This window comes from Frieseomelitta varia, unplaced genomic scaffold (genome assembly GCF_011392965.1).
Source record: "Frieseomelitta varia isolate USP_RPSP 00005682 unplaced genomic scaffold, Fvar_1.2 scaffold_886, whole genome shotgun sequence".
NCBI classification, from domain to species: domain Eukaryota; kingdom Metazoa; phylum Arthropoda; class Insecta; order Hymenoptera; family Apidae; genus Frieseomelitta; species Frieseomelitta varia.
The window spans coordinates 751,497-777,817 of NW_025110685.1; the positions used below are offsets into that span (position 1 = coordinate 751,497).

The following is a 26,321-nucleotide window of genomic DNA, read 5'->3' on the forward strand; positions in this document are numbered from 1 at the left end:
CTTTTCTTCCTTTTTTTTTTTTTTTCAAGCTCCTTGCTCCCTCGGAGGAGGTCAATCATTCGTTAAAGAGACGGTGAACAGGAACGAGGACGGGAACGGTTTCCCGCGAATCGTTCTCGATTACCAAAGGCGGATTTACGACGGCGCCCGAGGGCCAGGAACGAAGAAGAACGTAAAAGGAGATCCTCCGCCGACGTCGGGGGAGCGTCGAGTGAATAACTAAAAACGTTTAACATAATATCTGATCTCGCGTAAAGGTCCCGGGGGCGCCCTTCCGCGCAGTGCCGTATCTTACTCGAAGCCGAAAGGCTGCCGGGGACAAATGCAATTTTTCCAACGGCGCGTGGAATCAAATGAAAGATCCGACCGCCATCGGTAACTACCCTCATTTTTATTCCAGTTCCTGTCCCCTTCTCTGTCCCTTTCTCTACACGCCATTTTTATCCCAAGCCTTCCCCTCCTTCTGCCTCTCCCTGTAGAATCGCTCCGCTTTCCCTCTTTCACTCTTACTCTCGCTATCTCGGACGCCGTTCCTCTCAACGAGATCCATTTTCTCTCCACCACCACCACCTCCTCCTCCTCTTCCGACCATCCCTAACACTCGATATCTCGACTACGCGGTCTCCTTCGACGTATCGACGCTCGTTATTTAAGCTAGTGAAGTCGCACCTGGTAGATCGTGCCAGCCGCGCGGCGTTGGCTGCCCACGTGGAATCCTTGCGGTTCTCCAGGCCACGTCGTGAGCCAAGCGGGTTTGTCTTCGATACCACTCACGAGCGTTTTCTTTCTAATCTTTCCTAAGCAGTGTCTCGTCACGGAGAAATTTCAAAAGATTTCTAAAACCTGGCGATCGGGATTTCTAGATGTTAGGATAGATAGTAACTGTAAAAATGTATCGATATGGTAGGAAGCAACAGCTGAGCAAACTATGCTAATTAGATGTCACGCGATTACTTTTAGTATCTACTTCTCTGGAATATTAAATATATTTTTAAGGAGCCAATGGCTCAATATAGACGCACAAGTTAGAAGTTGAGAAAACACAGGTGCACAATTAGACGTGCTTTTGTATATATATTTGATATTGTTAATTAGTTCTCTGCTTAATTATTTGATAAAGAATAACTAGGGATTTCGGAAATATAAGCGTTCATCACGATATTTAGCAGATGTGTTGTTGCGTAACGACGTGTTATGTATAATGTCGCACTTGTTCGTGGCTGTATGGGCGATTACTGTCGAGTTTGGCTTCTGAGTGTTTGGTAATGTGTGTTATATCATAGCATTGGATCGCGAACTTGTCTTGTCCAATCGAAAGTGAAACTTTTTCACTTAAATGCAACACTACTAACTTCGCGAAAACTTTAGAGATTCAGATTGAAAGGTATTCTCCAAAATTGTAACGTATTGATTATCGATTATGTAACACCACGTTGATTACTCGATGAAAATTGAATCGTTTTTCCATCGATTGAAAATTAAACCGTTTCTGTATCTGCCCGAAATGAAAATTCTACTGTTTCTGCCACCAGTTTTTGTTGGCACGGGCTAATTTGAGCCGGCCAATCAGATTCGTTTAATCGTTCTGTAGATGACTCTAGGTCATCTAAAAACGACGAAATTAAAGCATTGATGGTAACAAACAACAGGCTCGCGGATCAGTGGCCGTCTTGACCTTCGCCACGCTTCCGAGCTCTGATCTAGGAAACACTCAAAGGAACGTTCGACTTAAATGTTAACTAAATCGTGATTCAGAATATTGAACATTCTTGCGTTAACAGGATGCAAGTTTCTGTTCAGTTTGAATTTCTTTGGCAATGTTTACAGAGACATCAAACCGCACGAAGGTCCATCGAGCAACTCCGCCATTTTCGTCTCGCCGACGTATCTCTATTATTCCCTTCAAGGAAGAAGCCTCGAAGATTAAATCGAATTTAAACGAGTCAGTCGCGAAACGATGACCGACTACGAGCTACGCGATTCGCCTGCAAATTCCGTGACTCAGCAGCAAAAAGACAATAAAAAAATAGAGTGGGCTGTGGAAGGGTGCCATCGAGGCTGATGCTTTTCTGGGGCGAGCTCGATTTAACAGCGAATCCAAAGGGATACCGAGAGATTCACGTGACGCACGTATTTTAGGATACGGCGTACTTGTCTCGAACGGTTCGCGCTGCCGTGAGATTCGTTTGCTCCACTTTGCCGATATTTCCTGCCGGATCAGCTGTCCTGGATTGTAGCCTGTAGCGGCCTATAGTCCCTCGAGTACGAATTTCGAACACCAATTTGTACAAGCCGCAAGTGACTGTGCGCCTAATGTCGAAATCTAGCGATCTTCGATGTTAAGCAAACAGAGTGTGAAACACCGCTAGGATGGGTGACCGTCCAGCCTAACGAGTAGTTATAACAACAAGCGTTTGGGGTAAGGGTTCGTCGCTGCCATCAGCCTCCCACTGATGAGTCTAGGCAGCGACTCTGAGACGAAACGCACAACCTTTTTCCTCACCTTCCTACAATACCTTCACTCATTCCTCCCATCTTCGCACAAAAACACTTTATAGCCACTCGCGTGATTTAACGGATGTCGGGTGTGTAAAAACAAAGAAAGACAGAAAAAAGCCAGCAACAGCGAGGATAATTGGAAAGAAAGTAGAGGAAAAAGTGAAACGGTGTGTTCGAAGGTCGAGGAGAGGAAGCCTGCAAGTCGAGGGCGAGAGTGCTAAAGAACTCAACCTGCAGCATGCTGCGGTTACACGACCGTTTATTTTTTTTCGAATCGGTTACCACGATCGCGGAAAGAAGCCAACGAAGCTCAATACCAGAGAGATTCGAAAGAACGTGCGTAGAGTGGGGAAGAAACAAGGTAAAAGAGATCGGTGCTGAAAGAAGAAGATGGAAGAATCGAAGACAGTAAGCCACGAACGTAAAATGTAAAACGACGTTGAAAGTCGATCATCCACGCGAAAATTTCGTTTCGAGGATAGGAGACGCGAAAGAAAAATCGGCACGTACCTTCAGGAACCGATATCGAGCAACAAACGAGGGAAAAAAAACGTTCGAATCGGCAACTTTATTTAAACGGCGTTTCTTTCTTTACGCGAGAGCGGCGCCACGACCGGTTTCCGATGCGAGCGCCACCGGCAAAGTCCAAAGGATTAGCGGAATACGGATCCAGGTTATGGCAATGATAGTCCTGGGCCCACGTTCCACATAGGTGTACGTTGCCGTGAAACCTATGCAAATTGCCTTTCCCAAGCCCGCATTAACGGATTTAAAAGCGATATAACGCTTCGCGTTCGTGTCTCGACCTACGACGCGGCATTAGGCGTTCGTGGCGTTCAAACGCTTGCCGCGCGTCTCGAATCCGCCAACAAAATTCCAGCGTTGACAAAAGTTCCCGCCCGATCCATCTTGACGTTCGGTTAAAGCTTGTTTGTTTCGTTGAAGCTGGTGAACTGGTGAAACTCGACGCATTTGCGCCTCTCCGCTGCCGCAAATCGTACAACAGCAAATTCCGAAAATTCGACGCAAGCTCGATCGCGGATCTTTTTGAAAGATCTTGATACATAATCTCTTAACGGGATAATCCATGTGCGTTTTTCTTCATTTTCAACCGTAATAAGAAATGTATAAACGCGTGAGTCTGTTTATCACTCAAAATTGATCGTGAAAAGCAGTCACTGTCGAGTTGTACAATTAAAGGTAATAAAACCTCCTCTGAAACCTCGACACTTGTTGAAACGAAAGAATGCGCGGCCGTGGAGGAGGGCGTTAAACATTGTCCGTAGCGAACATCGTCGGCGGAAGAAAGTAATATCACTTTCAAAAGCGTCGAGATACATCACGACAAGTTAACCAAGCCTGGGAATGTAAAGAGGGGAAAAAAGGCGGCGTGGATGGAAGAAGTGTCTTACGAGGCATCGGCCATTAGAGAAGCGACGTGAACTCGCGGAAAGTCATTTTTCAACATATTAATGCCCGACGTTAAACAGCGATGGCACGGCGAAAAAGCAGCGAACACGGGTTATCCATCATGTTCTTTCCAAGCTTTTTGCATCTTTATTTTTTCGCGATTAACGGGAAAAAAATAAACGAGTCACGGTGGGAGAGAGTGAGAGCGAGAGTGGAGGGAGGGGGACGCAGCCTGGAACAACGCCGACTAATGATCAATTAATCTTGATAGTTGTTTTCGTCAGAACAGTCAACGGCGGTAACCGTACAACGGAAAAGTTGTAAGCGCGTGCAACAATGCTGGCAAAGCCAGCCGGACGGACACGTAACGAAATAACGAAACGTCGAAGCGTGTAGCGGCCTAGATCCGCTTCGGATTTCGAGAAGCAAAGCATCTCGCGTGCTAATAAACATTCGAGCGAATTCGAACGGTGCATGCAGCTATGCGGATTCTACGGCATTAATGGAATGGTCTGTATCAAGATTTTCCAAGCCGGAGGCCTACTTCGTCGCGTTAATTGCCATTTAATAATAGCTCATCCCGTCGAATTCGGATATCCTCACTTTCTCTTCGGTGGAAATCCTCTGAAATTCGTCCGCTTGGAAATCGCTCATTTAAGGAGTTTGATCGTAGCGTGACAGCTGGAAGCGTCTTAAATAATCCTCATACTCTGCCACGGTATCTCGTCACGATTCGGAGAATGCAACGTTCCAAGTTTTTCTTAAAATATGCGAATATGCGGCGGGTGATAAATCGCAATTTGCAACATACACGTATTACCAAATACGTGGAAATCGTCTAATTTCTCCGCTGTCAACGAATCGCGTTCAGTGGAATTCGGTCACAGCGTGGAACAATTTCATTCGCCACGTGAAAGCTACTCGAATAATTGCCGCTTGCAAACCAGCTCGGTGTTTGCCAACCAAGTAGCTTTCGCGTTTCGTTGCTAGCGTTTTCGGTTGACGCGATAAATCGTTAACCGAGGCGGAGAGGATGAGCGACGGGGAGCTCAAGGACAACGGGGAAATAAGATAATTAAAGACACGTGATCCAGGTGAGGAACACGTCCGGGCGTTGCCGTTTGTGTGTTTTAAGGCGAACGGGAATTAGGAAGCCACAATGACGTGCCCGAAATTCTGTTGACCTCGCGGCGCTCGACGTAGAAATTGGATTACCCGTGTTTACCTGGGGACCCTTAACTGGCTGAAACCACTCGCCACCCCTCGGCGAACGTCGCCGGTTATTCCAAGATGAGGTGTGTTCGATGGAGATCGGAACAGCGGAGGAGTCGTGACGAGACGCGGCGGGGGTGGGGCGAGGGGCGAGGGACAACAGGGAGTCATGGTAATTTGATTAATTCGACCCAACTGAATTAGGATTTGTCCGCTATCCGGTGTGCTCGAGGTAAACGTCAAAGGGCTCGAGTGTCGGTACAATGGCGACGTGGCCCAGCTTCTCTTTTGTTCGCTCGCGAGACCACCACGTAGCAATGTACTACAGGCGGCGTACTTGAGTGTCCTCGGTGTCAGCAGGTGATAAATGCGGCACACGGCCGCGTTCTCTAAGAAGCAAACGAGTAGAGCACTTGCCAATTGAAACACTCACAGCCGGTTATTGTTCGTTTTAATTACGTCGTCGTGGCACGGCCGCCGCGTCGTTCGTCACGTGGCGAACGAGTTGTCGCTCGAATCTATTTGGACACGAAGTTCCTTCGAAGCGTAATCATTTTGTTCTCTCTGTAGCCGTTGCAGTTTGTTATCACTCAACGAAATTAGTAAGAGCATCATTTTTCGGCTCGTTCGCAAACGTGTTTGCAGGTTATCGTTCGACAATATTCCGACACGACTTCTTTCGAAATATTATTTCAGTTCTTAATTTTGTTCGTCGTACTCTTTGCAGTTTCTAACATTTTTCAATTTGATTATTATTTGTAATTTTGTGGTCAAATTTCACAGAGTACCACATATGTTTCACATCTATAGATTCCTGTGAAAATAATTCTTGGTCACCAAAAAGTGCCATTTTTGCACTCGCTCACAAACGAATTTATGGATTATCGGTCGAAAATATTCGGACAGGACCTCTTTCGAAATATTAAAATTTTGTTCTTTATATAATCGTTGCAGTTTGTAACATGTCATTTTTATTAGATTAGCAGTATTCGCAATTGTCAAACTTTACAAAACTCAGCAAAGTGTAGATCCACGGATTGCCGTAATCAAGAAGTACCATTTTCACATTCGTGTGAAGGCATTTCGCGCTACGGCGAATCCGCCGGATTTTTAATCCAACATGCCATCGATTTTCGCGAAATTAACGATCGTACGAATGATTAATTAACAGGCGGAAGAAGGGGACGCCAGTGAGAGATCGTATCCAATGAACGAAACCAGATATTAAATCGCTTACGCAGATGTCGTTGTTCATAAATCGCAATGGATTCAATAAAATCGCGTGAACTTAATAATTCAATAAATCGTGCTATTCGAACGGAACGCGGAATTCGGTAATAGGATTGCAAATAACGTTTTAACTCGATTCGGCTATGTTTCTTCAATTATTTCCCCGGCGCTCGCTAATGCGCGCGCACCGATTCCCATCGAGTTTAGAGCAGTCGTGGCCAATGGCACGCTGTAATTTTTCTGCGAAAAAAATGATCGATCGTCGCCGGTCGCCGGTCGATTCACAAGGGGGAGAGCAACTTTGGCGCAGTAATTGCTCGGCAAGCGATATTCGCGATTGGAAGTCGGGCCGTCGCTGCAATTTCAAGGTTAATTTTCCACCGATAAGCGAGAGACCGGCGACTAGACACGGAAATTTGACTTCACAAACGACGCCACCAGCCACGAATTAATGGTATCGATAAATTCATAAATTGTATCCGGCCGAGTCTCAGAGGGTGCATTTCCTTTCATTAGATCCCTCGCGACGCTTGATTAACCGGCTTTAATAGCCGTGCAAATATCTGCGGACTCGTGATCAACAATTTCCCCTGCACATACGCACGTACACGTACGCTCTCTGTCCGAACCATGCTCGCGCAGGAGGATTTGCGGTAAGGTCGGTTCGCCGTGCACAAAGTGTCAGAGACACGTACGAGGATCGTATTCTCGCGAAAACATTCATTCCTTGCCGCTGCGATCGGAAAGTTCGCGTTCTTTCTCAAGTTGAACATCCACGACTAGAGTACTCGACGTACTCGGCTATTTATTATTCACAACAACGGCGAACACCGATCCAAAAACACTTTGAGCAAGCAATTACGGTATATCCCAGATTACGTCCGAATTCCCTTTGTGTGTACGGATAACTGTTACGTTTACAACACACCCGTTGAAACTCGCCCGCGAAGCTCAACGAAATTGACAAAGTGCGCGAACAAAGGACCGACGGACGGTCCAAACTTCATTCGAATCTGTAACCACGCAGACACGAAGTTAGGCCCCGTTCGCATGGAAAATTCTCGCCGACCTCCATTAAGACCGTTAATTTTCTCGGCCGACACGTAATATCCGGCAGCGTGTTATCGACACGGTATCGATCGACGTCGGCGACGTCGGCGACGCGCGTCACGATCCATCACGCCGGCTAGACAACGGCGGTTGCGCGACCGGAGCAGCATCGGCTGCGTTCAGCCAAGAAGTTTCGTCGAATCTCCGGCCAAGTTTAACCTCGATCGTTCGTATAACAGAGTTACCACCGTTGCGTACGTTTACTCATCCGGACAAGCTTTCGTTTAACATCACCCTCTCCACCCCTCTCTCGTTCTAGTCGTTTCATCGTTGGATGTTTGATCTTCCGTTTCCTCTTCGACGCGACGCGACGCTCCGTTTTCGCGCGTAAACCCGCAGGCAGATCTCTCTCTCTCTCTCTCTCTCTCTCTCTCTCTCTTCCTTTCTTTCTTTCTCTCGCCGTACGTGCCATTCGCGAATCGAGCGAGAGAATTGCGCCATCCTACTGGTGAACTAGATCGCGGACTCTCCCATCTCGTTCCGTTTCTATTCCGTCTCATCACGGTTTATAGTTAACAATTCCGAATCCCCGGCTGTATTTACATACAAACTTATATGCGCCACGTCGCGTCGCGCCAACCCGGAAACTCTAGTTCTAGTCTGTTGCGCCTCACCCTCCAGCCGGTTCTTCCAGCTGGTTGACTAAGTCAGATCGAAATGAGATTTCTCTCTCCCCCCTCCCTCGGAACGGTGACTCCACGGACACGCGACTGCGAATAAATTTGGTCACAGGCGAGTTTGCGGACACAGGTTAAGTAGACAGGTGTCGACGATCGTTCGGAGCGGTTCCGATAAATTGCATCGACGAGTCTCTCAACCCTTCTCACTCCTGAGTGTCAGTCAGAGCGCCTGTCAGAATCTTTGCCGCGTCGTGCGCAGAATTCGGCAGCATATCAAGTCGATCGAATCCGTGATGTTCGTATTTAGAAACGTCCTCCTTCTTTTCAGAGAAATATTTCCTATTCGACTCGGCGTACAGATCGGATCGTTTAATTTCTTGCGCTGGAATGGCGCGCCACGCACGTCGAGAATATTTTTTGTCCCAAAATTGCAATAGTTTCTCAGTTTTAAGTATGTTTAAGTGTAACCCAGGCAAAACAAATAATAAATTTATTATTTCTCAATAATTTTTATCCAGTGATATCATATCGACGAGTTCAAAAAGAAAGCGACGAATTATTGTATACGGTTTGGTCACTCGTTATGGTCCGCAAATCAGTTGCCAGCGCAATTTAACCTCTTGCGCTGGAACGACGTGCCACGCACGTCGAGAATTCTTTGTTCCAAAATTGTAATATTTTCTCAGTTCTAAGTAAACTACAATAGGCAAAACAAGTAATAAATTTATTACTTCTTAATAATTTCTATCCAGTGATGTCATACTGACGAGTTCAAAAAGAAAGCGACGAATTATTGTATACGGTTTGGTCACTCCGCAATCAGTTTTGCCAGCGCAAAATGGTTAAATGCCTATGAAAAACGACGACAGCGACAGTTTTTTAATATGGAATTTATTTCGTTTTGTATCGAGCAGAGAGTTAAATTCTTCCGCGTATCTAACGGAAATATATCATCGTAGGCAGGTAGGTTATTAGTTACGAAGATTTATAACTAGACCGCGGCTGCTTATGCAAATTCATATTACTGCGGACGTGGCCAAAGCAATGAAACTTAAATAGGGATTTGCGTCCCTCGTTAAATATTGTAAAAAGCACTTTATCTCGCACGCCACGCGTGTCCTGCGTATTTTTATTTTCTACTTTCAATTTCAACTCGCAATTATTGTATAATTACGTCCAAATTATACGTACAGTTGGAATCCATTCGAACGCGGCAATGAGTTCTACCTCAGCCGTTCCGAAACATCGTTTCTGATTTCAATTTTCGTCGAACATTTTTGAGAAACGTGGGAAACTTGGCTCGCGTAACCTGTTCCACGAACACTAGCACTATTCAGGCTAGTCATATAAACGCAATTATAATAGGAACAAGGGAGCTATAATTTTTAAGCAAAACCGCGGTAGTTACTTCCCACGTGCCAGAGTTACGCAAATGTAATTTTAACCTGGTTTCGAGAGAACCAACTCGAAGTTTAATAGCGCGCGGAACGAATGTTAATTAGTCAAATAATTAATATCTGCTTTTGTTCCTCTGGAGGAACACGTGATCGACGAAAAAAATGTGCCAATTATTTTCGTTCCCGCTGACACTATTGCGATGAGTGCATAAAGGCCAGGCGACACTTGACCGACCGCTCTTGTCTCATTACCTTAATTCATTAAATTCAACAGCAAAGTTCGAAGACTTGTCGAAGTCTCGGTCTGATTCCCCGTTTTACGCGACGCGGAACATTGTCTTCGTTCACTTGAAATGTTTATGCCAATTTGCGTGGTCGATCGATGATCGAGACTCGATTACACGTAAAAACAATCGCGCGATTCCAGAGTGAATTTCATATTATAAAATAATAATTCCCTTTCCAACTCGAATTAATTTCTAACCTCTCGAGCAAGGATTGTTCAACTGCCTGGCTGTCGCAATTATTGGGTCCAAATATTATTTCAGTCCCGTTTTAGGAACGAGTGACACCACGTTCGCACGATCTCTCTCTGGAAAAGTAACGAGATTGCTGGTTAATCGTGTATAAACAAAACTCGTTTGTTCTGTTCGAGATTGTTTCGGTGTTAGCTTGAAATAATTGACTAATAAATGTATTTTTAAAATTGTATAACTGTCAGTTATACAATTTTACATGTGCGATCACTGTTGAATCTCATTAAAATTTTCAGTCTCTGAAGTAGAAGGTAATTACAGGCAGTGGATAATCAAACATCGCCACTCGCTTTTTATCTAGATATTAAGCGTTTTGCCTCGCTATACAAATTGAAAGCTCTGTGTACAAGCGCAACTTGCAAAAATTCATAATTGATAAACAGCGTTTGCCCAGCAATGCGAGGAACGAAAATCCCATTATTTCTCGTTCGAATTGCGCGAGTTTCTCTTAAACGAGTTGTCTGAAATCGATTTGCCTCTATTAACTTTCAACGATGTGGTTAAGGGCTGGAAAAACACTCCGCGCTTTTTTTTTTTTCGTTGGCCAGAAAAATCGCACTGTCAAAGAGTGGCTCGCCGATTGTTTCGTACAGGAGGAACAGAATAATCCTCGCGCCGCAGAATAAACCGCGTTGTCGCTGCCAGCATCGGCCAAATGCGTTCTTGAATTCTCTAAAAATGGAATCTGGGAAGGATATGACCGCCGTTGTGTCGAAAATCGCGAGTAAGTCCATTAGAACCGCTGCGTCGACGAGGGGAAACGCGTTTCTGGCTCTTTTTTTTTTCCGCGCCTGCAAGCGGAGTACGAACAACCGTGGTCCTTTCAGGGTAACTCGATCTCAACAAACGACGGTCCCATTCCGACGCAATCCAGAGGCAAGATATCGGCGGTTCGTTATCGATAAAACGACGCTTTTGTCGTCTCCTCCCCGGTCACTGGTTGCCGTGTAATTACCAACTGTGCTGCCCGCTCGCGGACGAGAAAAATGGCAGAAAAAGGAACAGGGCATCGCGTACATATATATATACGTTGGACACAAGTGCACCGTGACGCGTAATCATCGCGGTTTCGAAACCGGAACTGATTTATATCAGCCGGTTCGCGTATCTAACGAGGCCGATGAAATTTGTACGTTTTATCAAATTTTTTGTTGCTCGCAGTTCGCGCGAATGTTACGAAAATAGAGAGAGAGATAGAAATAGAGAGAGATAGAGAGAGAGAGAGAGAAAGGGGAGGGGCAAGCTGGCGGTTGGACATCGATCAGTGAATCGAAAATATTTGCGTCATACGCCGGGCTGACCAATCCGGCGACAGTTTTTGAGAGATGAAATTTCTGTTGAACAATGCTTCGCAAATATTTACACATAATTAGATAGTATCGGGAAATTGGCGCTGCAAATCGACAATGGAGACAGAATGGGAAAGAAGAAAAAAAAAAAAAAAAGTGTAAAAACGGGCGGATACGGCCGCAGTTGTTTTCGAATGAAATATTAGGATGCGTTGAATAGACTGATTCTCTTGGTAATTTTGTGGACGGATGAAATTTTGGACGTATAACAATGCCTTGCTAATATTTACGCGTAATTGGATAGTCTGGAAATATTTGTAACGAGATATTCTATCTCGTTCATGGAGATAGAGTAACAAAGAGAAAAAGAATGAAAATAATGAGTGATAAAATAAAACAAAATAAATAGAGATGAAAAAGAAATTGACACGGTACATTCGCGTTCGTTCTTTTCTTTCTTTCTTCCTTTTTTTTTTTTTTTTTGTGAAATATTAAAATAAACGAAGGACACTGCAAGTGAAGAGTCGGCTATTTAGCAAGTTGGCGATTTATATGGCTGTTTCTTAAGTCGGTTGAACGACTATCGTGTAAAATTGTTCGACCAGTGAGAGCCGGCGTGCCGAGGTTTCCAAGAGGTGTATCTCACGGAAAAGGCAAACCTCCATTTGCGAGAAACGAAGGGGCACCGATTCCATTTGTTTTGTCTTTTACCGAATGATCCATTAGCGGGAGCGTCGACTATCGGAATCTCACGAACCGTGCAATTCCAGTTTCGTTTTTCAACGAGGAATCGAGTGGAAACTCCGTTAAAGGAAACTCTGTTCGTGATCCTCGATTCGTCTAACCGTGGCAAACCGATGCTGAAATTCCATTTCTTAATCATCGTTCGCGTTCATCCTTCCATTTGTAAAATGAAGTATCCAGAAGAAGAAAAAAAAAAAAAAAAAAATAAAGATTCGTGGTATTGTATTTATCAAGCTTGTGCACCTCGTTGGTAATTTCTAGGGAAACACGTTGCCATTAAATTCTCCTGTAATTTCGTTACAAACCCGTTTCGGGAAATCCGATAACAACGCGAGCGTTAATTTCCTAAAGATAAAAGGCTCTCGCTTTTACTTTGTAACGGTCAAGTTTTGGACAATTTAATAACGATGAAACTCGCGACAGATATTTACCCATGGTGACCCGTGTTCAATTTACATTCGTCGAACATCGAACTTTGAACTTGTTCAAAGAGAAAAATAACGGAGTGGCAGCCAGGACAAAGGAGAGACAGAGGATGGGAATTCAGTAAACAGAGTTGCTGCATAAAACAGTCTCCGGATAGACAGAGACACGTAAGTGCATCCAACGAAGGGACATACTAATCGAGTCTCTGCAGCGACACGTCCCGTCCGGTTAGTGGATGGGAACGAAGAACGGAAGCGTATCGAATCGTTGGAGCATCCAAAGTCAGTGATTTACACGGAGCGCGCGAGAGCCTGCCCATTGTTACTCTCTAAGAGGGTAAACGCTAATTAAATGGGAGGTAATTAACGAGACAGCCTGACCAGGCGGCCAATTAAACCGAGAGAAGTTTACTTATTGCAGTCAGAAACGATTCGGAAATCGCTCATAGATCTAAGGAAGCCCTGTCGTCCGTTCGTTTGTTCGGGAGTTTCGTCGGCTTCCGGAAACCGGGCCACGTAAACATTGTTCGATACCAATTACACTGCGATCGATGAACTTACTTTGTAAATACCATCGTTGGATCGTTAATTTTACCATCGAAATTAACATTGGAATCATTATCATTCTATCATTCTTGGAGAATAAAAATACATTTGAAAATACATGTACTGGAACGATTATAATCAACGATAACAGAAACTTGGGTCTCTTCTCCCTTAGAAGAGGCAGTTTTATTTTTATTAAGGGTTAATTTTCTTAGTTAAGGAAAACCCAAAGATCCAAATTAGCCATTTTTCGTTGGACGTGTCTCATTCATTCGTCTATCCCACTCACTTTAATACTAGAGAAATATTCTGGGCATTCTCTAGAGCTCGTTTCATACTTTGATAGGATAATTGGAGAAACTTCTGGTCTCGACCCTCTACGCTCTGTTTTAGCAGACGAAACTCCCGAAATTCCAATTTTAACAAATAAAGATATTTAACGATAAGCGTCCTCTAAACACAAAGTAACGGCGTCGGGGCGTCAATGACGTGGCTCGCCATTTCCCCAAGATGCGGTAAACGGTGAATTCCGGGGAGACGTGAGCACGGTCAGATCGGCCGGCTACTCCGATGCCTCGAAGAGGGGTTGCAGAATGCTCGGTCCAATTTTGCGGTGGCACTGCTCGAGATACCGAGTGTACGTAGCAGCGGCGCAAAGAGTGGGAAAGCGGCGGGAGCGCGGAGCGAGGGCGGAAAAACACACTTGCCTGCGAGTTCTCTCTCTCAGCTTGCAAGTGTTACGGCCCGAGGCTCGCGACAGCTTTAACGAATTCCCCGGCCACCGGGCGGCGATGATTTTTAAAAAATCATTCTCTCGGAAAGGGGCGGCGAGGGGAGGGAGGCTCTTCGAGGTTCTTCACGTCGGTGAGTTTCGAGCAAGAAGCCGGGTCGGCCGCGAGTCGGCTGGTAACAAACAGCGCCCGCTGAAATAATGACATTCCGGAAATGTGGCGTTACGCGCCGCGTCGACGAAGCGACACTCGGTTGGAGCCACGAGATCGCTTTAGGAAGACTAGGCCAGGCCAACGACTCCAAGCGCCGCTTGGGAAAAAAGAGTTACGAAAAACTCTTGTTCGTTCCCGCGGCTTTCATCGTGGCGTGAACGCGTACCTCCGTTTCTTCGCCAGGAGTTCGTTTGCATACGTAATCACGTGACGTTGTTACGCACGTTACGCACCGAGTCCTGCAGCCACATGATGATACATTGACACTTCGAACGAAGGTGAAGGTTAATTTTTAAAGAAACGATCGTAGCGTTTTAGAGATTTGATTCTTCCATTCTTCGTCGCAATTTTTTCCTTGTATTTCTTTCCATTTCGTTACGAATCCTCCTACTTTCGATGATTAATTCAATTTCACATTTAGTGTGAAATTCTTACTCCGATCGGCATCGATAAGGAACAGGACAACGTCTGTTCCGATAAGAAATTTAGACGCGCGACAATTATCGAGCTTGTCACCCCCTGTGCCGCGTCAGTGCTCCATTGAGGGGATTTTTCTAAGCGGAATAACGAGGTGCCGGGGAACGCAGTGGCGGGCAACAGCGTGAAAATTGGCGGAACGACCGGTTCCGTTCGATATTCTCTCCAGAGGATTGTCACGCAGCCGTGTCGCACGACCGATCGGGCATTATTGTCTGCGAACGGGGACGAAGGACCGAGAAAAATCCTCCGTTGGAAAAATTAACTGGAGATCCTTCGCAGGTTTTCCGTCTTTCGAGAACAATCGCCAAAATCGTCCAGAGAGAGAGAAAGAGAGAAGAGGAGGAAGAAACGAGAACGAGCGAATTTAAACGAAACCGGGTAACCCGTGAGCAAATGGGGTGAGCAACGATACCGAAGGGAACACGGGGATGGTGAATTAAGGGGTGGTAGAAGGCAAAACGAGGGAGGATTGGAAGAGTGGCGGAGGCGGGCGTGAGCGTAGAGACGTATCCAGAGTCAGAAAAGCGAAAGCAATTAAGATAGTTACTTGGTTATGAGACAAAAAGGCCAGGCAGAACGAAGGTAGGAAGGTAATTACCGTGGTAACGGCTTGCCAAGGCCGTGCCACTGCATCCCCGTGCTGGAGTGGCGTTGGCTTCTGCGGAAATTAGTGCTGAAAAAATTCATGCCCGCGGAAGATTTGCGTAAATTAATTTACGCTGGCAAGCCGGTCGGCTACGCGGGGATGAGATGGATGAAATTCAATTTCTAGAGGAGGATGGGACCTTCGTCTTGGTCAAAAGTGCTACTCTCATTTTTCGAGAGTTTTTCGAAAACCATCTAAAACCATCTCATATTCATCATCAGGCTAGTCAGCCTGTTCGAAATTTGATTATCTTGCCTCCGAGAGCGAATTCGGGAAGCCAATTCGTCCAGATTCGTTGGGTCGATTTTTCGCCGTCTGCAGGATTCTTGCCTCGAAACCGAACGAATGGAAAGTTCGACGTTGAGACACGTTAGCCACGTTCGCCGATGTAATTACGGAGGAAACTGGATTAATCGTAACGACAGCGTGAAAGAAAACACGAAGTTACCGGGCGTGCTTCTCTTCCACCTTCTTTCTTTCTTTCTTTCTTTCTTCCTATCTTCTCGCTCGTCGGCTCCCTATCCCCGCAGTAAGTCGTACCATTCTTTTTCGTTGTTTTCCCGTTTCCCGCTTGATCTCCCGACGAGTCTCCCCGATACTTTCTCGGGCACGGCCGAGTCTGCCCGTACTTTTCTATTTATTTGCATTTGCCCGGAGAAGTTGGTTAAATACCGTGATCTATATCCTGTCTGGGAATAGAATGCCGTGGTCCGTGAAACGAAAAACGACGAAGAAATCGCGTCCGGAACGCCCTTCGCCTCGCTCGTTAGCCGGAACGGGAACGCGGAAAATGGAACGTCTTCCCTCTCCCTTCCGCCGCGTGACTCCTCTATCGGGAATATTACATCGGACGCGTAATTTCGCTCGGCGTGCACTCGTGATAACTCACGTCGCCGAACGCGTTATTTTTAAAAATAAATGACACATTTAATTGCGTTCAATAACGCCGACTAATCGAAACGAATCGAAACCCGAACGCTCGCGGAATCTCACCTCACGTTCAAATTTCAGGCTGTGGAAATTTCAATTGAAATTTCGATTGAAATTTCAGATTCCTGCCGACCCGTGGCCTAGAAACGTCGGTTTTAATCGTTCGACTTGAGCGGCGATTTTGTCGAAAAATCCTCCCCCCCCCCCCCCCCCCCTCACGATACTATATTCCTGCGTGATTATAAGACGTAATCATAGCCAGTTGGTTTTACAATTATAAATAATATTTTGATATTTGTCGCGATTTTTCATTCCCATTCTACGGCTGTAAAAAAAATGCAATTAACAAAATTGAAACATTCTTTGTTTATCTTTAAATGAAATAAACCATGCTCCTATCCTTTCCATTTATGTTAAATATAAAAACAAAACTATATGATTATTTTGTTGTTACTTAAACGTTATGTTATTTCCTTACAATAGATCGAAAATCTGTATTTGTTTTGAAAAAACATTTATTCTGTAATAACTGGTTGTTTGACCGGTTACGATAAAAAAAAAAACGTTAATTTCGAGACTCGCTCGACTCGCGGTTCGAGGACACGACAGACGTCGTTCTACGAAAAACGACGTTCCGTCGAATATATTTTTCAATGCTTCGTCGTAGTTCCCGTCGACGAAAATCCAGGGTGGTTCTTTTTCCCAACTCGGAGTTCTTTCTTTCTTTTTTCGCTTTTTCCCCCTCGTCGTTGGAGCGGAGGTCAGAGGTTCGAGCAAGGATCACACGGTTGCAAAGTCGACGAATACCGCAAACCGGACGCGCTACTTTGCACGAGCGTGGACGAGATGCAGCAGCTACTTTTTTCCTTCCAAGTGGCACAAAGTGAGCGGAGGATGTCGTCTAATAACAGTGGCGTCGGTTGCGCGGGAACCGGCCGAGCTTCCGGCCAAGTTCAAAGAGTAACGAGTCCTGTCAACGTTTCGTCCCGGTCTCGGGTTAAGTTCATAAAACGTTGGCGTTTCTTTGATGCGGCCGTCGCGTCGCGCGCGGAATCCCGTCGAATCGTTTGTCGAACGATCAGGCATGGGGGGGCTGCATCTTCTCCAATATTATGTAGCACGTTACTCTCTCTGTGTCGCTTCGGCAGGCGCGTCATCAACCGCCTGGTTGGAGAAAACTTTTTACATTATGTTAACTTACGCGCGAAATGGCCTCGCGGCGAACGCTGAACGAGAGAGCCTGACGAAAAACTTTTCCCCCGGTCTCAGCGAAATAACGCGATCCTTCGAGAGAGGCTGCTCCTTGTTTGTTTCGGTCTGGTTCGTCTCTTCCACCTCGCAGCACCCTCTCTCGCAGTTCTTCTTCTTCTCGGTTTTCACGAGACGCGGGATACATATCACGCTGGCGAAATAAGGCACTCGGCTTGCTGATAATGGAGGCACAGACGCCGATCCGCTCTCGAATCGTTTAATATATTTCTTTGTGCGCGCTGCTCGAATGCGTTTCTATCCGTTTGAACAGCTTCGCGTTAAGAGAAGGTTATGACACGGCCGCTTGAATTTCAAACGTTTCGCCCCGTCTACTATCCACGTCGCGCCCCGCCGACTAAAGAAAATCCCTTTACGCGTCGTAATTTAGTTTGAAGTAAACAAGAGAGCGCACGTCAAGCCCGGCTCTACAACTCCCATCTCCCCTCCCCTGTCCTCCCTTCCGAGGGAGATTTAGCGTGATTCATTTTCTTTCGGATTTTCAGCCGCCGGTGGAAATTGTACGCGAGCGTTTCAACGTAAAACGCGATCGCCCTTCTTTTCTTTTTTCCTTTTTTTTCTTTTTTTTTTCTTTTTTTTGAAGAGCCAAGCGAAGAGACAATCAACACCTTTTATGTGGAACGTATAAAGAAAGAAACCGTTTGACTCAGCGTCAGGAACGAATAGCGAACTGGCCGAGTAAGAAACTGTTCCCATTCGAGATGGCAAGAATAAAACTGCACTCTCGTTAAATGGCTTTAATGGGAGCGTGCGCGTTAACGATTTTAGCGAGTATCAGTTAGTTTCACGTGTACGTGATTTATCGCGATCCACGTCAAATACCGGAAGTTTCATTAAAAATAGAACCTATCGCTTTTTTTTTTCGTTCTTGATTTTCAATGAATTCCGTACCTGTCAAAGTCGTATTGACTTTAGTTACTCGTTAACGTTTAATCCTCGATAAGAGCAAATTGCCGGCGGATTGACACGACTGATTTGATTTGATTTTAAATAAGAAAAGAGACGATAGACAGAAGATTGAACTCACGGTACACTTCCCTTCAGGGTATCTTCCTCCTGGATCTTCGTGTCTTCGACAATTCGCAAGTTACTCAATTTGCTGGTAGAAGTAAATTCTTTTACACGCGTAACGGGGACCAACATTGAGTTAAGAATGAAAATAAAATCGCGGGGATTTGTAAATTGTCAAATCTCAGATCGAAAGAGACGAGTCGCTCGAAATCCACAGAGCTCACGTGGTCAGCCGCAGTTTCCTCCTTAATTTTTACGGTCTGGTCGCGCGTGGACGCGCGACGTCAGCTCCTGTAATTCCCTAGTTCTAGTCCTAGCACGGAGGAGCGATGTTCCTGCACGCTACGTACGTCGGTTTATCCCTATCGTCCCGTTTCGTTCGGCCGGCACTCAGGGAACAGCTGCACCGACCTGGATGTCGTTTCCCCGATGCACGTTCGAATAGCTCGCCACGAATCGGCGAAAAGCCTCGAACGCCGGAAGACGGAAGTTCCTTGGAATGGTAAGAGAAGGAACGCGTTTAACCCGAGCCCGAAGCTGTCCGTGACGGACGCCGAATAGCTGTGGATGCTCGTGGAAAGTACGTCGAAAAGAGGGACAGAGAGAGAGAGAGAGAGAGAGAGAGAGAGAGACTGATTTCCGAAAGAGGAAGTGTAGGACGCTGAGCTCTTGAACACTGACGAGTCGAAGCACGGATTGATTCCAGTGGCAAGCCTGGAATACGCGCGTCGAACTCGTCCAGTTTTATTCTGTGTAATTGCCTTTGCTTTCCTCTGCATCGTGCGAATATTTCCGGAACGATTTTATTCGAATTTTATTTCACTCGGTGAAATAATCATCGAATATCAACGAGTAATAATTTCGTTTCGTTTTCCCTCCAAATGCGCGAACACGCTGTAAATTGTTTTATTTAAATTTTTGTTTTTGAAAGGAAAAATGTTTAGAAAATCATTTCAGGTGATATTTGTAAAAAAAAAGGGTCGTCCTTTTCGAGAAGGGCTGGACATGTTTTTTTTTTTACGTTACCTTTTTGAGATGATTATTTGGAAAAATAATTATTAAACGTCGACGAGCAGCGATACTCTCGTTTTAATCCCCCGTGTCCCGAATTTTGTGAATTTTTCTCATCCGAAATTTTTTATTTCGGAGTTTCAAATAATATACATTCGTACGATCATTACGGCGTAAACGTGTGGGTACCGATGATTAACAACTGTTCAACAAAATAATGTTCAACTTGAATGGTTTGCATTACTTTTGTTCCCGCTGTGTTTGCCTAACTTGCGCGTAACGTATAAAAAAAATTGCCATCCAGTGAGAATTAATTATAACTATAAATTCTTTCAAAAAACGCAACGACGTAAATTAACCTAGAAACGAGGGGGGGGGGACCTGCGCGTCGCGTGCGCACAATGGAATTTCCTTTTTGTGCGGCTAACCACGGTGCTTCTGAGAGCCAGGCACTATTTTGCGTCATGCAGAATATAAGAGAATTTGAAAGAAGTGCTATTTATAAATCTCAGGCAGATTCTAAGTAGGAGCCTCTTTATTTTCCGAATATGTTAATACTCGGAACTCGAATATGACTTTGTTTATATTGTCAAAATAAAATGACTGCTGGTAATTAGATCATTTGCAGATTACGTTTGAACATTAGAGTATTAAATTAATATAATGTGCATAAGGAAGCCTCTTCTATATCTTATATTTGAACATTTCATTATCAGAATAGAATGTCCGCTATTAATTAGAAGATCGTTTTCTGCTACCAAACATTGCGCTTTTATATAACGTGGAAATTCACATAAATCTTTTGCATTTTGTATTCCGACGTTTTATTATTAGAATACAGTATCTGTTGGTAAGTGGACTCATTATTAAAATATTCAAAAAATAAATTTTGTGTTTTATATTCAAACGTTTTATTGTCAGAATGAAATGTCTGTTAGTAACTAGACCATTTGCTAGTAATAGACATTAAAGAAAAAAAAAAAAAAAAAATGAAAAAGATGAAAATTCTTATCGAATATTGCGATACTTGAAAAATAGAGATTCACATGTTATGAGAGTAAAATGCCTGCTAGTAAATAGAAAATCATCCGCTAGATATTCTCATATAACGTTCGAATATTAAGCCAGTCGAAAAGTAAGTGTTCGCATAGCAGAAGCTTTCAATTACAATAAATTACCATGCGAGATGATCCCAGCGAGAGTTGAACAGCGAGAGTTGAAAAAAAGAGAAGAAAGAAGATTAAAGAACAAAAATAAAAAATAAAACAACGCGGCAGTTGCGTCGGCAGGACGAAAAACACGAAGGATTCGAATTCTTACTCGAGGTCGCGTTCCTTTTAAATTATTCAAAGTTACTCAAGAATACGAAACCCGACGTCGCTCCCTGAAATGGATGGAAGCCTCCGTTCCGGTCGTTTCATGATTAGCTGAAGCGCCACAGCAAGCTGATGGGTGTACCGAAGTTATAATGCAGCCGATGAAATTACAGCCAGGTCTCGGGGTAATTTCCATCGTAACTTCCGGCCAGAACTACGAGAATCGATGCAGAATGTCGGATGATCAAAAGTTCAACGCCAGAGAACCGTTGGACGGCCACTGATCGTCGCTGCGCTGGCGAAAATCGGTCGGCGCTGCTGGGAAAGAGAATCGAACGGGCGGATCTGTGCGGGGGTGCGCGCGAAGGGATGTCGAACGTACGACGAAAGGACAGAGGGAGCGACAGGAACGCGTGGCGGAAGCTCGACGAAGAGAGAAAGAGAGAGAGAGAGAGAGAGAGAGAGAGAGAGAGAGAGAGAGAGGTAGAAATGGGTGTACAGAATCGACAGAGGCTAACTTGCACTTTATGCACGTATGAATACGTACGCGTGAACCGAATGCTCGTACAGCGCACGCCCGTAGTCGAGTTTATCAGAGATTGGAGATGGAATCGTTTCGTGAATCACGTCACAACGGCCTTTCGGGTTTTTGAAGAACGCGATTTCGCGATCGAACCCAATCCCCCTGGTCGTTCGGTCAATCCGATACTACTCCGCTACCTCTCTCTTTCCTCTCTCTCTCTCTCTCTCTCTCTCTCCCTTTTTTTTCGCTCGCTGAAAAAACCGCTTGCTGATTCAATGGAGCTACCCTGGCTCAAAATCGCGGCGAATCATTCGCAAAAAAAAAAAAAAATGAAAGAAAAACCCGCGCGGAAATTTCGTCGAACGGTCAAGGGTTGTGCAAAAGGGAAAAAGGGAAAATGTGAAACCGTGTGGGACGGGGAGGGGGCGGCGGACCTCAGCCAGAACGAGGAAAAGGAAGAATTTTCAACGTCATTCCCGTCTCTGGTCTAATAACGAGCACCACCGGCCACGAAACTTCAGAAATATGAAAACCACCGCTCGAATTCCGTTAATTGTCGGGGGCTTCTTGTTGGAATTCGAGCAGCCAGAGCCGCTCGAGGGAAACCGCGGACAGAAATAATAGACCGACGCGCTGCGTCGCGATTACCACGGTTAATTGAAGTATGCACACAGGCTCGAATGTAACTGCTGTTTAGCCGGATGGTTATCAAGAATCGAGGCGTTGCAGTTGCGATGTTATTGAGCGGGAAAACAGAGAGAGAGAAAGAGAGAGAGAGAGAGAGTCAGCTGTTGTCGAGTGTAGCTTATTACAATTGATTTCTTTCTTGTTCGTATAAACAAAGAAAGAGACGAGATTGCCAAATTCTCTATTTTCCTGCTGATATTCGTGCATTAATAAAAAGTTCAACATACAAGCAGAGGGCATATAATATGCAAAAGTATGCAAAATATCCCAGAATATACCAATTTTGATTAAATTTAGAAAACAAAAGTGGTCTCATGGTTATGCATTCAGAAAAATATATATTTGCATAAATATTTGTTAACAATTCCTTGCCATTATGGTCGAATTTACTTTCGTCCGTCGTCGTTGAAAATGAACGACAAAATTAATGATGAAAGTCAATGAAAGTTAAAAAGAATTCGTCTTGATTGAAATAAGCTCGCGAAAAGGGTCTATAATTTTGAGCATGTACAATTTACCATAAATTACCGTCTGTCTCGTCGAAAGATCCGCATTAGCGTTGACCTTGTCTTTGTTCGAACATGTTCGTAAATTCAAATCGCGGCACGTCCCCTTTGTCGCGGGAACGTGGCTGGTTTCGTGCCGGCACGGAATCAGCGTTGGGAGGACTATCCGAAAACAAGGAGCAGTTGAACTAATTGGACTCTTTGCCAGGGAGTTTGACTTGGAATTGCTCCGTAACGCGAGAGACACACCGAGCGGAAGCGCGCTTAACGCCCGGACCCCGCGCTCAAGAAACTGCAGTCGTTGCCATTTGATCCGTCTCGTTGCATTTAATCTGCTCGAATGTCGCTGGTTACGCAGCGCCCTTAACAAAGAGGAGAATCAAATTGTTCGGAAAGGAAAATTTGCAAGATGCCTCTCTGCTACAGTTCAACCTCTGTCACGTGCACACGTGCATTCTGATACCGGTTTGGCAACCGGATGAAGGAAGCTCTAAATAGTATCGTACGAAACACACACACAGATATATATATATATATATATATATATATATATATATATATAAGTACGAAATATATATATATAACACTCAAATCCGTGCGAAATTTTAAAAATACTCGTATTTTCTCAGGATCTCGCACTTTTGGAAGATGTGTGTTCAAATGTAGATGTGGGCTTATTTAATAGCCTTTTGCTACGATAGTTCAATCCTCCAGAGCGTCATCACTGAATGAGAGCTCACGCCAAAAGTGTGACATATTGATCGAATTATTTTCCGAGTCCATTTTGATCTACTTTCTTCTGGTAGGTATTTTAACAGGAGCCTGGAATTCTTCTTTTAAAATGAACTTTAATTCTTCGAACCTAACCTAACCTAACTTTTCAAATATAACCTTAAATTTTGTAAGAGATCGACAATTATACCAGCAGCCGGTTTTATCCGAATTGCAATATATTAAAAAAGATTTTTCATTCACAATAATTTCTTACCAAAAAAAGATTTTAGAGACTTTTAAACTTCCTAGTAACAGTTTGTCAAGAACCTAGAATGTTCTTTTTTTTTCAAACAAAAATATAATCTTCAATTTCTAAGAGATTTATTATAGTTACACCTGTAATCGGTCTTCTCGCGACAGATTGAGAAAGAATTTTTATCGCAATAATTTCTCATCGTACAAATATTTCACCGTTGAATAGAAAAGATAGGAGAAATTCTTCTCGATGGTTACATATATTTTTAACACGTGATTATTCCAAAATACGTTAATATCCGACGCTCGTAATGAAAAGGTTAATATGATTGACTGTTCTATACTCGAGTTTAGAATCGAGATCGCGATTTACTACAGAATTTATTACAATTCTCGTGGCAGCGGCGAGAAGTTGAAATTTTAGACCGACGCCGGACGACTGGTCGCGGTCGTAAGGGTCGCCCGGTGAGTGAAGAGCGTGAAACGGGAGCTCGTTTTATCCGACTTCCGGCGAAATGGTCCTGACGCAGCCTGATCGTGCAGATCTCTCCGCTGTCCACGAATAGAGCTAGCTTCCTTTTTTCTCTCTCTTTTTTTCTCTTTCTTTCTTTTATTCTCGTGGCGATAACAGCCACGACGTGACGGATGTAACGACGGGCAACGTCTCTGTTTGCAGATTCCATGGTTGGAGAGATGGTCGTCGAGGCCGGAAAGAACGTAACGCTGAATTGTCCGGGTGTGACAGAGAATTCGCTGATACTGATGCTGGAATGGCGGGTTAACAGCATGCAGCTGCTCGAGTACAGCAGCAACACCACCATCGTGTGGAACCATCAGAACAGGGTGTCGTTGTCGCTGAAGAACTACGCGCTTCAGTTCCATCCGGTCACCGCGCAGGACACTGGCGAGTACACCTGCTTGGTGAACAGCCGCAGCATGGCCGAGGCTGTCATCAGTCTGATAGTTCACGGTGAGTATATTCGTTTGTATATCGTGTTTAGCCACTTAGATCGATCTTGCTTCGACACGACGACGTCCAGACTTTGTTTCGCGAAGATTGTCAATAGTTGAGTGCGACAATTCCACCGATAGAGCGAGAATAAAATGTTTCTAAATCCTCAGCCAGAGGACGAAAACCGGACGTCTGCTCGTTATGCACTCGCGATTTTCTCCTCTCTGTTCATAGAGAAACGAAGCGGACGCCGATTGAAATTACCATCGATCGGCGGCCAAATGTGCGCGTCATAAAAATAATCACGGAAAATCCTGGCCGCTCTCTCGATTCAATCCATCAGGACCCCTGTTCCTCTCTCGCTTCGAGTCAATTAAAAATCGCGTGCTCCGCCGCGTACCGCTTGGCGCCGCGCCAAACGAGCCAAATGGGTCAGTGTATTCGCGTTTTAACCTTGATTCTCTATAATTCTCGTTGACCTCTTTGAAAAAAAAGAACAACCGCAGAGATTTCGTGTCGAAGTCTGCAGCGAAAGGACACGCGCCGTTCCTCCAATTTCATCTGGCGCGTCTCGCCTGCTAGGATATTCGTCGCGAAACAATAGGGGTCGAACGATTTCCGGCGCATTATGTAAGCGGAACGCGACCGGGTCATGCACCGTGGCGAATTTTGCAAGTCTTATTATTTTAAAGGGGCCCTCGAAAGAGTGGTCGGCTAACTAACGAAGGCAATTTTCGAGTCTCGGCGATGCGGACCGCTCAGCCGTGCTCTGTAACCGAGCTCCTGGCAACTTCAATCCCTCGTTCCTTCGACGATATTGGATAAACTTACGAGCCAGCTACGGGGCTAAATTTCCGGCGTAATGTCAAGGCAATTTACATCGTCGTAGCGGATAATCGGGGAAAAGTACGCCGGGTTCGAAAGCTTTCGGATCTTTGCGCCGTTGCGATCGGGTTACCCTCGCTGACGGCGAGCACGTGTCGATAAATCGCTCGACGGCTGGCCCCTTCGCCAAGAAATTACGTCTCTGCCGTGGCGTCCTTTTCGACTTTCCGTTGGTCCGAGAGCGAGCACCGAAAGACGCTTTCCAACTTTTCGAAATGCGTTTCTTCTGTTTCTCCCGGTGTTGTTAAAAATGAAGAAAACTTTGCCGGTGCGCCGATACGTTGGCTCTTAGCCGATAGCCCGGCACACACAGAGGGAACCTTCCCCCTGGGGACTACTGGGAATTCTCGACAAGTTGCGCATCGATCGTACGTCCCTTTGAACCCTGCCGGAGTCTGAAAACCCCTAGTAGTTAGGGTACCCTCCTAGGGGTGGACCCGGTGCAACGGATCTCGACTCGGTAGCTAACCGTGACCAACGGCCATTGTTCCTCGTCCGGTACTTTTCGTTGAACATACGCGAAGTAGGAAATTCATCGATTTATCACTCTTCTTATTTCCTTTCTTTCTTTTTTTTTTTTTTTTCGAACTTTGGCTTGGCGTAATGGCTTCCTGTTCCTTCGTTCGTTGGTTCGGAAACGTCTGGCAATTTGTGTTTAACGAAAGCCGACTCTCTGGCAAGGTTATCCATTGAGTTTGCACGAAGTTGGCGATGCCATGGAGAAAGCAAATCGCGGAACGAATCGCGCGGAGTGCGAAACAGTGGAGGAGGAGGAGGAGGAGAAGAAGAAGGGGAGGGGATAACGTGGTAGCACCGTTTCTTAACTATCCCGTTGTCCTTCTAATGCTTTATTTTACAAGCGAGCTTCCTTCCCTACACTTCTGTCGCCCCGAGTGTTTGCTCCAAGTATTTACGGCTGATTTGAATTCGTCACGTGCTACCTACCGCGTCAAAAGCTAACTTTTCCGAGCGTCCCATAGGCGCCGGAATCATGGGAGTTCTCGTTAAAACTTCGCCCCGCATAACTTGGCTTGGAAGTTTTGCAGGGGTGCGCGCTCGCGCGCATCTCTCGCCTCCCCCTCCCCCCTGAAAGACAAAAGAGAGAGAAAAAGAGAAACCAAAGCAAACCCCCTATCGCGTTATGTCTCGGTCATTTGCATTCAATGCACGATCC

General features: G+C 45.1%; 1 protein-coding gene across 1 annotated transcript in view; it reads left to right on the forward strand.

Annotated features, from left to right (window-relative positions):
• Positions 1-25,950, forward strand: part of LOC122537123 — a 171,495-nt gene extending 145,545 nt beyond the window's left edge. Inside the window, exons 2-3 of the mRNA XM_043670088.1 lie at positions 23,987-24,280; positions 25,829-25,950. Of these exons, the coding sequence (XP_043526023.1) occupies positions 23,987-24,280; positions 25,829-25,950 (416 nt within the window). The remainder of the gene's footprint in view (positions 1-23,986; positions 24,281-25,828) is intronic.
• Positions 25,951-26,321: the final 371 nt, after the last annotated feature.